The following is a 14,510-nucleotide window of genomic DNA, read 5'->3' as shown; positions in this document are numbered from 1 at the left end:
CAAATACGGTAGCACAGACTGCAGAAGGCTATGGGACTACAAATCCCTGCATTATTTCAGAGTAAGCTAAATGTACATCCTTTCCTCAGCATGTGAAAATATATACTTACCTTGTTTCCCTAAAATTACCATAAAATTGTTCAGCTGTGATACTACAAATGAACCGATATGATATGATTTGTATCATGAATGTCGGTATAGAAAAGAGTTAAATAAATACATTAGCTGTAGTCATAATTCATCTCAACAGGTCACTTGGCTAGTCTACTTTAAAGATAAACTATACACACAGGAGAAACTAAAAGCAGTTAATGAAATGCTTATATCTTGGTACTTCTTTCGGTGTTAAGCCACAAAATTGTTGATAGTAATCAGCAATCTTCATTGCTTTTTATCATTTTCATTAGGACCTTTATTCTTCTCTCCAGGCCACTTCATGGGAAACAATACAGTTATAGATATCCTAAGGAGACAAGGATATGAAGTAGAACACACTCCTGCTGGACAATCTATGATGAACAAGTAAGTTAACAATATAGACACTAGCTGTAAACCATGAACATTCAACAGAGATGTGGCCCAGGCCAATGTTAGCATTCTTCCCCTTTGCAACATCCTACAACCTCTGCTGCTATTCTCCTCTTCATTCTTGCCTGGTGCTCCCGCTCTCTGCCTGTAACCTCAAGGCTGACTTTCCCATCCCACATGGCTTCCCATTCCCATCCTTCTACTGCTCTGCTGGGACTTTCCATGTCATGGCTGTCCAGTAGTCCTGCTTCCTGCCTCTGTGGCTCTTTCCTGTCCCATATAGCTATGTACACAGCATAAGCTGTTTCTCCTATATGCATTAATAGTCCTGCACATACTACCCACTCTCAGCCAGCATCAGGAGAGGGAAGACAGACAGACAGAAGGACACTATAGCTTTTAGGGCTAAGTGTATTATATATGTGGATTTTTAAAACTTAAATGTAGAATAAAAATGTGGAGATCAATTCTCAGAGAGCCGATGAGTGGGTGTTATTTGATAAAGTTACCCAAATAACTTTACTCAGATAGTCAGCAGAACACTTCTTGTTATGTTTTCCTCTGAATATACCCAAATAAAGTACAAGATATCTGGATAACTATAAGACTGCTCCGTGGCACAACCAGACTTGCCTGGATAATTCTAAATATCAGCATTATCTGGCTATATTAACCAGATAAATTAGCCCTACCCTGGAATGCCTCTGACTTATCAGGGTAAGTTTTAGTCAAAAACTTACCTGGATAAATCAGTGGTGGTCAACAAAAAGGTAAATTCATATCCTACAGTTTGTCCATCTATGTCCCTAACTTAGCCAGACAAACCTTTTGAATATGGACCTCAGGGTGGTAAGTATGGAATATGGGTTGTGTTTGTATTTTAACTATCTGCAGGAATCTTCCATTACATATAGCTTTTCTCACTGATCATGTGTAAAGTACGAAAGGACTCGTGAAAATACTGTGAGATACTTATGAAGCTCTACCATTTGCAAATAAATCTACTTCTAATGGATGATTCTGATGTCAAACTATGACTGACAACTCAGACTTTTCAGGACCAAGGAATAAACAATTCAGCTTTCAAATTGAGAGGGTAATGTACTAAAGAGGCAGTGTAGGTCAGATTTAGGTACTTCTAAGAGATGCAGGTGGGTGTCTGGGGAATAACAGGGAGTTATATTTGTCTGAAGAGAAGGGAGAGTCATTGTAGGGGATAGGAGGATGGCAGCCCTTCCCTGCACATCTTTTGAAGTCAGACAGGAGAGAAGAAGGGTCATGTGTGGTGTCATGTCTCTCATCAAGCTTTTATATTGGGGCCAAAAAGAAAGAGTGGGGTACAACAGCCTCACACTTCCAATTTTATTGGGGTAGATAGGAAAGGACTTAGCCGGCCAATGCTGATTTTCAGAACTAGCCGGTTAAGTTTAGTCAGGCACACGTGAGCATCCTAAATTTAGTCTGATAAATTTTAACCATCTAGATTTAGTATGATTTTCAGCTGAAAATCAGTTTAACTTAACTGGCCAAATGGAGCTTCTGCTGAAATCGTGATTTAAACATTTTCTATTGCTTGCAGTTTACACAAACCAGGTCAGCCTGGGAAGTAAGACTGGCAACAGCATAAACTACAAACACAAGGACAAACAGATTGTTGATGTCTTATGCGATGGTGGCTAAGCCTAGAGAGAGATTCTGGGCAGTATAGAAAGAGGCAAAACCAGCAGGAAAAATGACGTGATAATACCCTGTACTAGTCATTGGTGAGGCCTCATCTGGCGTACTGTGCTCAGTTCCGGAGACTATATCTCAAAGAAAAGAGACAGGATAGAAGCTGACCAGAGAAAGGTGACAAAAATGATGTGGGGCCTGCAACAAAAGAGTTATGAGATGAGATTGAAGGATCTAAATATGAATACACTGGAGTTTAGGAGGGTCGGGGTGATATGATATAGACTTTAAAATACCTGAAAGGTATTAATATTGAACAGGAAACAAATATTTTTCAATGCAAAGAAAACTGTAGAACAAGAGGTCATAATATTATGCTACAAGTGGGTCAAGTCAGGACAAATGTCAGGAAATATTTCTTCACGGAAAAGGTGGTGGATGCATGGAATGTAGGGAGGACAAAGATGGTAATGGAGATCAAAAGGGCATGGGATAAACACAGAGGTTTCTTAGTGAGGAACTAAAAAATGAAATTTCAGATCTATTAGTAAAAATTTGTAACCTATCATTAAAATCATCCATTGTACCTGAAGACTGGAGGATAGCTAATGTAACCCCAATATTTAAAAAGGGCTCCAGGGGTGATCCGGGAAACTACAGACTTCAGTGCCAGAAAAAATAGTGGAAAGTGTTCTAAACATCAAAATCACAGAACATATAGAAAGACATAGTTTAATGGAACAAAGTCAGCATGGCTTTACCCAAGGCAAGTCTTGCCTCACAAATCTGCTTCACCTTTTTGAAGGAGTTAATAAACACGTGGATAAAGGTGAACCGGTAGATGTAGTATACTTGGATTTTCAGATTAATTGGACAATTTTCTCAGTGGAAGGGAATGGGCAGTGGAGTGCCTCAGGGATCTGTATTGGGACCCTTACTTTTCAATATATTTATAAATGATCTGGAAAGAAATACGACGAGTGAGATAATCAAATTTGCAGATGATACAAAATTGTTCAGAGTAGTTAAATCACAAGCAGATTGTGATAAATTGCAGGAAGACCTTGTGAGACTGGAAAATTGGGCATCAAAATGGCAGATGAAATTTAATGTGGATAAGTGCAAGGTGATGCATATAGGGAAAAATAACCCATGCTATAGTTACACAATGTTAGGTTCCATATTAGGTGCTACAACCCAAGAAAGAGATCTAGGCGTCATAGTGGATAACACATTGAAATCGTCAGTTCAGTGTGCTGCGGCAGTCAAAATAGCAAACAGAATGTTGGGAATTATTAGAAAGGAAATGGTGAATAAAACGGAAAATGTCATAATGCCTCTGTATCGCTCCATGGTGAGACCGCACCTTGAATACTGTGTACAATTCTGGTCGCCGCATCTCAAAAAAGATATAATTGCGATGGAGAAGGTACAGAGAAGGGCTACCAAAATGATAAGGGGAATGGAACAGCTCCCCTATGAGGAAAGACTAAAGAGGTTAGGACTTTACAGCTTGGAGAAGAGAAGGCTAAGGGGGGATATGATAGAGGTGTTTAAAATCATGAGAGGTCTAGAACGGGTAGATGTGAATCGGTTATTTACTCTTTCAGATAATAGAAAGACTAGGGGGCACTCCATGAAGTTAGCATGTGGCACATTTAAACTAATCGGAGAAAGTTCTTTTTTACTCAACGCACAATTAAACTCTGGAATTTGTTGCCAGAGGATGTGGTTAGTGCAGTTAGTATAACTGTGTTTAAAAAAGGATTGGATAAGTTCTTGGAGGAGAAGTCTATTACCTGCTATTAATTAAGCTGACTTAGAAAATAGCCACTGCTATTACTAGCAATGGTAACATGGAATAGACTTAGTTTTTGGGTACTTGCCAGGTTCTTATGGCCTGGATTGGCCACTGTTGGAAACAGGATGCTGGGCTTGATGGACCCATGGTCTAACCCAGTATGGCATGTTCTTATGTTCATATGAGAGCTTTACTTTCAGTTAAAGCGTGCAATATTTAGCACTGCCTTTTAACTCACAAATGTGAAATTCATCTTTATAGCTAAAGTAATGTTCACAGTACAGTGGTGCTAGTGTCAGCCTGTGGCTATAGGATGTAACAGATGTGCCAGCTGTCACTAATCATTGTCAACATGATTTAAAAATATAACAAGAAGTATTTTACACATGCTGCTCTTTTCCTTATTTTATTGCCAAGATGGTATACATGAGGGTGTTTGTGTTGTTGCTGGAAGTTTTGAGCGCAGTTTAAGTAATTTCTGCAAGTAAAACAGCATTTTACCAGCAGAAATGGAGAATTTGAGAATTGTCCAAATTCACATATGCAGTTTTATACTTGCTTCAAAGCAGGTGCAAATGGGCACAAGGACAAAGTACCCACATTCCCACAGCTACCCAAATTTTTAAAGGGAAAGTCCAAGGAGAGTTTTCCTTTGAAAATTCGCTTGCAGGCTTGTTATTGCAATGTGCCTACAGGCCTGCAAGCCCCTTGGGCTTTTTCATTATTGCCATCTTTGGGCTGAATTTTCAAAGCCATTTATGCTCATAAAGCATATTTTTTATGCATGTAAATAGCCTTTATATAATTATACATATAATCCAATTTCACACATCCTTTTACATGAATTGGGGAAAGGTGTTCTAGGGAGGGTGGAATTGGGAATTCTGCACATACTTATTCCTACCTTCTTTTTCCTGTCTTTTAACAATTTACCCATCCACAATAGGACACTGCCTCTTACCAAATGACTTTTTATTAGCCCGAGGAGTCTATCCTGGGGACATTGTCAAATGCCTTCTGAAAATCCAAATATACTGTGTCAACATGTTAATTATTTATTTATTTTTTATATACCAATATTCTAAGACAATCATACCGGTTCACAAAAGGTAATAAGATACATACATAATAATCACAATTAAAATGTATATTATCATAAAATAATACATAAATAATAGTCACAAATAAAATATATACCATCCTAAAATAAAACAATATTATAAAATGAATCTCATTAAAACAAAAGGAAAATAATACTGTCAAAAAAAAAATCCAATATATTTTTAAGGTAAGCCTTTCCCCTTTGCTAAAGCCATGTTGGCTCTTCCTCATTAAGCCATGTCCATCTATTTGGCCATTAATTTTGTTTTCAGAATAGCTTCTACTATTTAGCCTGACACCATCAGGCTCCAAAAAACAAATCGGAAGCTGATCAATGATGCTGAAAGCAGAACAAACGATAGTGATCAGTGTGTCAAGGGATTCTTTATTGGTATATTGCCCGATTCTGGCAGAGTTTCGCTCTCGCAGGAGCTGCCTCAGGGGCTGCTACAAGAACAATATTAATTAAAATTACACATGACAGACATACATATACAGTAGGCAAATAAACATGAATGTGTGTCAATACAAATAAAGCATTAAAAACAAATTAAATAATAAAACATATATATATATATATCTTCCATAAATGGACAAAAAGACTGTGTTCATATTGTGACATCTATATATATGAACTTACAATTGATGCATGACATTGCATTGCTTATTGTGCAAAATTTATATGTATATGTGTGTCTACAAGCAGTGAGCGTGCATTAAATAAAATAAATCATCAGTGAAATGAAAGCTTGTATCATAGCAGTGAATACCTGTACCAACGGTTACTCGTCTTATGTAACACTTCAATGTTATGACATTACAACATGTGAATTGTGAATCCTAAAACAGGGAAACAGCATGGTGTTATATGGAGAGTGTACACACTTAAAAAATGAACATTTTTGTAATGTAAAATTAACTAAAATAATTGATACATAAAACATAATAAAATTTGAAGAATCATAAAAAAATATTAAAACCAAAAAAATAGAGATAAAAAGACAAAAAAAAGGTAAAATGGAAATTTTTATGGATAATAATCTTAAAATTAAAAATTGTAATAGGAAGAACAATTTTAATATTGTGTATGTTGCAGACACTAAGAAAATCTTTTGTTGAAAGTGATTTAAAAATTGTATGAATAATATTAAAAATGGACAACGGTCTTGAATGGTGGCAGAGGATTAAATGCACAATTGACTTGCTGGTGAGGTTACATACAGTAAAAAAATTTTAAAAAATGTTAAAAAAGGCTAGATAGGTTACCTTAGTGGGTGATGTGCAGACAGTACTTCCAAATTATAATGTCAGGGTATTAGAGTTAATTTCTGAGAAATCTGTTGCGAAACAAGAACAGGATATAATAGATGGCATCGGGTGTATATGGTAGTAAAAACCATTGAGATTTAAAAAGACTATTATTTAGCAAGGGACAAAGGGTAACAATTAAATTTGTACCATGACGATGAGTCAAAGAAAATTGTGCAGAAAAACTAATATCGGCAGTACTCACAAAGGGGTAGATTTTAAGAAAGTGCGCCTTCGCGTACTTTTGTTGGCGCACCAGGCGCCAACAAAAGTACGCTTGATTTTAGTAGATACGCGCGTAGCCGCGCGTATCAGCTAAAATCCAGGATCGGCGCGCGCAAGGCTGCCGATGTCATGTAGCCGGCGCACGCCGAGCCGCGCAGCCTGCCGCCGTTCCCTCCAAGGCCGCTCCGAAATCGGAGCGGCCTCGGAGGGAACTCGCTTTCGCCCTCCCCTCACCTTCCCCTCCCTTCCTCTATCTAACCCACCCCCCCGGCCCTATCTAGACCCCCCCCTACCTTTGTCGGGGGATTTACGCCTCCCGGAGGGAGACGTAAATCCCCGCGCGCCAGCGGGCCGCTAGCACGCCGAGACGCGACCTGGGGGCGGTTCCAGAGGGCGCAGCCATGCCCCCGGACCGCCCCGGGCCGAAACCACGCCCCCCTGCCCGCCCCCGAAACGCCGCGTCCCGCCCCCAAAACGCCGCGCCGATCCGACACGCCCCCGACACGCCCCCCTCGAAAAACCCCGGGACTTACGTGAGTCCCGGGGCTCTGCGCGCGCCGGTAGGCCTATGGAACATAGGCGCACCGGCGCGCAAGGCCCTGCTCGCGTAAATCCGGGCGGATTTACGCGAGCAGGGCTTTTAAAATCCACCCCAAACTGCGGTGGAGACATGAAAATGGAGTTGAAATTAAAATAGTGTTATGAGTTATTTAAGAGTATCGGATGCATATCCACATATTTACCAACATCGGATGCATATCCTCATATTGGTCAACATAAAAAAAGCATGGCGATGCAATATAAAGTGTCTGTATTTTTTTTAAAAACAACAAAACAAAGGGTGACCATCATATGCTTTGGATTATGCAGGCTTTCATTAAACGCGCCGAACAACACTTTATTATTTATGTTGTTTTTAATGCTTTATTTGTATTGACACACATTCATGTTTATTTGTCTACTGTATATGTATGTCTGTCATGTATAATTCTAATTAATATTGTTCTTGTAGCAGCCCCTGAGGCAGCTCCTGCGAGAGCGAAACTCGGCCAGAGTCGGGCAATATACCAATAAAGAATCCCTTGACACACCTATCACTATCGTTTATTCTGCTTTCAGCATCAATGATCGGCTTCTGATTTGTTTTTTGGGTCCTACCCTTCTACCGGAAATGTCCTTCTCACCGTGGAAGGACATACTCAGTTACAATGATGGTACACTGAATGATTTATTGCCATCCGAACCTTTCTTCAAAGAGAATGATGACTTTGAAGATTTTCTACAAAAATGGGAAGAAGCCATTAACCTCAATAAGGGTGTAGTGAGAAGTGCACTACATGCCTCAACGCTTTTGGACTATTGCAGATTTAAAAGGATTCCGAGAGGCCTAAGGGTCAATAAACCACCCAGTATGTACCAAGAAGACAGCATATTCATGAACAACTGGGAGGCCATTCTTAACAAATGTTCTCTCGATCTCATGATATTTCTCATCAAAACAGCAAAGAAAAGAGAAGTTACAAGCTGAACTGGACCAACAACTCCAGTACTTAAGAGAAAAGGATTTATGCTTCAAAGTGATCTATGAGGACTATAAAACTAATTTAGAAAAATTCACTAAAGATCTTAAGAGTATGAAATATGATAAGTTCAAAAGGGATGAAAATGATTATAAAAATAACACAGTATATCCCAGGCATAGACATGAGAGATACAATAATAGATTTAACAATAAGCATGATTTTAGAAACAAGAAAGATGCCCCTCAATACAGACAGAATGTTGATACCCAAAGACAGGAAGTAAGAGAATAGACAAGATGATGAATATTATGCGAGTCCAAATAAAGATAGAGGGGCAAAACGCATCCGTAGCGATAACGGTGATGACATAGATCCTTCGGCCTCTTTCTTTAATACAGCACATAATGACCCAATACATGACAAACCAGTCTACCAGGTTTTTCAACTTGGAAAGGTTTGGAAAAAGGATTCAGTAAAACCGGATGCGCAAGACAGAAAATGGGACAAGACACCAATAAGAGGGAGAGGAAGAGGCAGGGGATACCACCATCCCTACCAGCAAACACATTAACAGCAACAATCGAATAATTAATATCTCAGATAGGATATTGAGTTCTGATGAAATATCTGTTTTGATTAAAGGCATGTCATTTGTACCTACTGCTTCTTACAATGCCTTTAAAACCCGAATTTAATTGTTCAAATTTACTAGAAAATTAAAAATTATTGACCTTTTCTCAACAAAACCCACTATGACTGATTCCTCAATTGTAAAACCACCTAGTAAATGGATGCCCAATGGTCCGTCCAATCCAGTCATACACACCTTTGAGACCCTAATATTGAAAGAGATTTCGAAAAAAGAAGAGAATTATAAGTACAAGCACAACATTACTAAACCAGAAAGAAAAGTTATTAATAGCTTAAGCATTGATCATACAATTGTGATCAAGCAGGCTGACAAAGGTGGGGCTATTGTAGTGTTGAATAGGTTGAACTATATAGCTGAGATACAGAGACAACTCTCAGACTTCGCTTTTTACAGAAGACTAGACAATGACCCGACAAATAGCGTTAAAAATGAAATCAACACCATCTTAAATTTAGCTGAATCTTCTAATTGCCTAACTAAGAAAGAAATTTCTTTTCTCAGAGTTGAACATCCAGTCATGCCTGTTATATATATGTTACCAAAAATACACAAATCATTGACGGACCCTCCAGGAAGGCCAATTATTTCAGCTAATGGCTCCCTTTTAGAACCTCTCTCTACTTTCGTAGACAATTTCTTGTGCTCTCACGTCCCTAAGATACCATCATATATTAGGGATTCTGCTCACATGAATACTATTCTCATGAACACACATCTTGAAAATAACAACATTGTTTTGGTCACACTTGATGTGGATTCACTATACACTAATATCCCTCAAGAAAAAGCAATAGAAATCATTGAGCAGACAATCCAAGAGAGAAACACCAACATAAAAATACCGAACCAATTGATTTTAGAATTGGCCACCATTGCCCTCACCAAAACTTTCTTCTCCTTTGATCGCAAATATTATATGCAGATTAAGGGAGTAGCCATGGGGTCCACCATGGCTCCATCCGTTGCCAATCTCTACGTTGCTAACTTTGAGAAGCTATTCCTTACACATCACAAATATTTAAACAACATCATCCTTTGGAAAAGGTATATTGATGATGTTCTACTGATTTGGAAAGGAACCATTGATGATCTTGTAGATTTTAAAGATTGGCTCAATAGCCTACATATCAATCTACAATTTAAGATGCAATATGATACTCAACAAATAAGTTTTTGGACATCCTCATTAAAAATACCCCAACAGGTTTTGTAACTGATATTTACAGAAAACCCACGGACACTAATAAAATCTTGAAGTTTAACAGCAATCACAACAAATCATTTCTACGTAACCTACTATACAGGCAATTTCTTTGACTTAAGAGATTGTGCACAGATGAAAAAAACTTTCTATGAAAGGTCAATCGAGATGCAAGATCATTTTTTGGAAAGGGGATACCCGAACAAAGATATTCTTGATGGATACTCTAGAGCAGAGTCGCAGGAACGTTCTAAGCTATTGAAGCCTAAAGAAAAATCAGCCAAGAAGAATAGGATCATTTGTCCCCTTATATTTACCGGGTTATCTCTTGATATCATTAAAATTATTTTAAAAAACTGGCATATCCTCCAAATCCTTCCAGCATTTCAAGACAAAAGTGTCATGGTGGCCAATAAAAAGGACAGGAATTTGAAAGAATTCCTGTCCCCTTCAGCACTACCCATTATACAACCTATGAGTAAAATTCATTTAGAACTCAGACCCTACGGCCATTGCAGTGTATGTACAGTAAATTTAAGAACACAGACCTTAACAATAGACACAAAAGGCAAGATTTTTAAATTAATGGAATCTACTAACTATAAAACCGCAGGTGTGATCTATGTTGCTATCTGCCCTTGCAAGAAAATATACATAGGGAAGACTATTAGACAATTTAATAAGAGAATCATTGAACATAAGACTGCTATCAATAGACGCAGTGAAGGCAAACCTTTGGTTGGACATTCAATTGAAAAAGGTCATTCTTTTGAAGATTACAAATTTTGCATAATCAAAAACCCATTAATTAATTGGAGAGGGGGTGATTTCGACAATATTTTGCTTAGATGGGAACAGAAATTCATTTTTTATTTTAACACCCTCACTCCTTTTGGATTAAATTGTGATACCAATTTAAGCGTCTACTTATAAACAGCTAGCTGTTAGAATGGTTAATGTACACACACACTCATACCATTTTTTATGTTTTAGTTTTTTATGTTTAAGCTTTCTCTTTTTTTTAATTCATAATTTTAATTTTGTATTATTTTAATTTTTTTCAATTTTTATTGGTTTGATACATTTTTTATCTCCCATTTTTGGACAATATTTACCCTTCTTACTATTTTTATTAGTCTTACTATTTATTATTATTATTTATTGCTGATGTTAGAATCATCATTGCTGGTTTTTATTTTAAACACATACCATTTTGTTTTTTAAGAAGATGGATATTTTAGTTAAATTTATACATAGAATTTTGTGCAGTCAGTATCCTATAACCTTAGTTTTAAACTTCATTGTTATTTTTACATTGACATTGGCACCTTCTAAGAAATTGTGCATGGTTTTCATTATACATCACAGTCATCATTAATATCGGCAGTACTCAAATTAGCTGTTTTTCTAAATCACCAGTGAATCTGCACACTAACCCGGCAAATATACTAATATTCCAGTCAGTACGAGCATTCCATAATGATGTGTTTATTATTAGAGACCTTAAAGTCTATTTAAAATCAAGAAGCCCCATCATATCTAGTGCCGTGCAATTTTAAAACAACATCCACCCATCTAATACTTGAAGAAGTGAGCGTATGGTTTATGTCACCGACATTATAATGGTTACATTTTAAAAAAGCGTTTTTTATATGTCTGGTCTGGCAAGAACTTCTATAAGCTTATTTACACAGCCGGACAATTAATTAGCTATTTTCACTTTTTGCGGGAATTCTTTCCACAGTATCGCGAGAACAGTATTTAAACATCCCGATCTACGCTCACAAACTTTTCATTCTCCGACTACGTGACACAGGTACGATACAACATAGCAGCACAACATTACAGACTATTCATGTGAGTGTTGTTCGGCGCGTTTAATGAAAGCCTGCATAGTCCAAAGCATATGATGGTCACCCTTTGTTTTGTTGTTTTTTTAAAAATACAGACACTTTATATTGAATCACCATGCTTTTTTTATGTTGACAAATATGAGGATATGCATCCGATGTTGGTAAATATGTGGATATGCATCCGATGCTCTTAACTCATAACACTATTTTAATTTCAACTCCATTTTCATGTTTCCACCACGGTTTGTGAGTATTGCCGATATTAGTTTTTCCGCATAAATTTCTTTGACTCATCGTCATGGTACAAATGTAATTGTTACCCTTTGTCCCTTGCTAAATAATAGTCTTTTTAAATCTCGATGGTTTTTACTACCATATACACCCGATGCCATCTTTTATATCCTGTTCTTGTTTCGCAACAGATTTCTCAGAAATTAACTCTATATACCCTGACATTATAATTTGGAAGTACTGTCTGCACATCACCCACTAAGGTAACCTATCTAGCCTTTTTTTTAACATTTTTTAAAAAAACTTTTACTGTATGTAACCTCACCAGCAAGTCAATTGTGCATTTAATCCTCTGCCACGGTTCAAGGTCCTTGTTCATTTTTAATATTATTCATACAATTTTTAAATCACTTTCAACAAAAGATTTTCTTAGTGTCTGCAAAGAACACTTTTATATCAACAATATTAAAATTGTTCTTATTACAATTTTTAATTTTAAGATTATTATCCATAAAAATTTCCATTTTACCTTTTTTTTTGTCTTTTTATCTCTATCTTTTTGATTTTAATATTCTTTTTATGATTCTTCAAATTTTATTATGTTTTATGTATCAATTATTTTAGTTAATTTTACATTACAAAAATGTTCATTTTTTAAGTGTGTACACTCTCCATATAACACCATGCTGTTTCCCTGTTTTAGGATTCACAATTCACATGTTGTAATGTCATAACATTGAAGTGTTACATAAGACGAGTAACCGTTGGTACAGGTATTCACTGCTATGATACAAGCTTTCATTTCACTGATGATTTATTTTATTTAATGCACGCTCACTGCTTGCAGACACACATATACATATAAATTTTGCACAATAAGCAATGCAATGTCATGCATCAATTGTAAGTTCATATATATAGATGTCACAATATGAACACAGTCTTTTTGTCCATTTATGGAAGAGATATATATATGTTTTATTATTTATTTTGTTTTTAATGCTTTATTTGTATTGACACACATTCATGTTTGTCTACTGTATATGTATGTCTGTCATGTGTAATTTTAATTAATATTGTAGCAGCCCCTGAGGCAGCTCCTGCGAGAGCGAAACTCGGCCAGAGTCGGGCAATATACCAATAAAGAATCCCTTGACACACCGATCACTATCGTTTGTTCTGCTTTCACCAACATCAGGCTCTCCAGTCTATTTCTTCCTGGATCACACCTATTTAAAAATTGATGTTACATTGGCTACTCTACAGTCTATAGTGTCTGTGGATGTTTTAAATGATAGGTTTCAGATTACTAGTAACAAGTCCTATAATTTCATGTATGAGTTCTTTTAGGCATGCTCATTGTTTAAAAACACCAACTTGGAAGTCCAGTTCAGATGTATCCATGCATTAAAAAGGTGGAAGGAAAACCAAATGACTGTCGGCATGGTTAAAAAGTGAGGTGAAAAAGGCTATTTTAGTCAAAAGAACTTTTTAAAAATTGGAAAAAGGATCCATCTGAAAGAAAATAGGAAAAAGCATAGGGCCTGATTTTAAACAGCATTTACATGCATAAAACTGGGTTTTACTCGAGTAAATGCCATTTACTGAGGAGGTTGGCTTTTGAAAATTGCTAGTTTATGACATTGAATTGTCCATAGTATTTACTCGCATAGGTGCACTTTACTCGATTAAATGGCTTTTGAAAATTGCTACGATAGTATGTTGTATTTATGCAAGCCACTCCTTTGAAAATTACCCCCATAAGCACTGGCAAGTTAGATGTAAAATAGTGATAAGACAGGCTAAAAGAGAATTTGAAAAGAAGCTGGCCGTAGAGGCAAAAATTCATAATAAAAACATTTTAAATATATCTGAAGCAAGAAGCTCGTGAGAGAGTTGGTTGAACCGTTAGAAGATGAGGGGTTAAAGGGGCACTTAGGGAAGAAAGGCCAACGCTGAAAAACTAAATGAATTCTTTGCTTCGGTGTTTACTAAAGAGGATGTTTGGGAGATACTTGTACCAGACATGGTATTCAATGGTGATGATTCAGAAGAACTGAAACAAATCACCGTGAAGCTGGAAGATGTAATAGAGCAGACTGAGGGCCTCATTTTCTAAAGTATCGCAGGCCTGCGATACTTTAGGGAATGAGGGGCGGGGGGCCGAAACGGGGGGGGGGGGGGGGCGGCCTGCGCTAGCCGGCAGCGATCACACCACCGTGGTGTGATCGCTGCCGGTTTCGCACCCAATAGCGCCACCATAGGAGGTGTAGCTATTGGGCGCGAACACGGATGCGAAAAGGGCCTTACCTTTTCGTCGTCCACGGCATCTTCGCGGAGTCGGCCCCGGTGACGCCCCGACTCCTCCTCTTCTGGGGCCGACTCCGCCCCCATTTTGGTATCGCATGCGAAAAGG

The 14,510-nt window shown here is 37.5% G+C and overlaps 1 protein-coding gene across 1 annotated transcript in view; it reads left to right on the top strand.

Annotated features, from left to right (window-relative positions):
* Positions 1 to 428: 428 nt before the first annotated feature.
* Positions 429 to 14,510, top strand: part of LOC115091751 (metalloprotease TIKI1-like) — a 158,796-nt gene continuing 144,714 nt past the window's right edge. Inside the window, exon 1 of the mRNA XM_029601931.1 lies at positions 429 to 522. Within this exon, the coding sequence (XP_029457791.1) occupies positions 437 to 522 (86 nt within the window). The 5' untranslated portion in view covers positions 429 to 436. The remainder of the gene's footprint in view (positions 523 to 14,510) is intronic.

Source organism: Rhinatrema bivittatum, chromosome 1, assembly GCF_901001135.1.
Source record: "Rhinatrema bivittatum chromosome 1, aRhiBiv1.1, whole genome shotgun sequence".
NCBI classification, from domain to species: domain Eukaryota; kingdom Metazoa; phylum Chordata; class Amphibia; order Gymnophiona; family Rhinatrematidae; genus Rhinatrema; species Rhinatrema bivittatum.
This window is presented reverse-complemented; position numbering and strand designations above follow the sequence as displayed.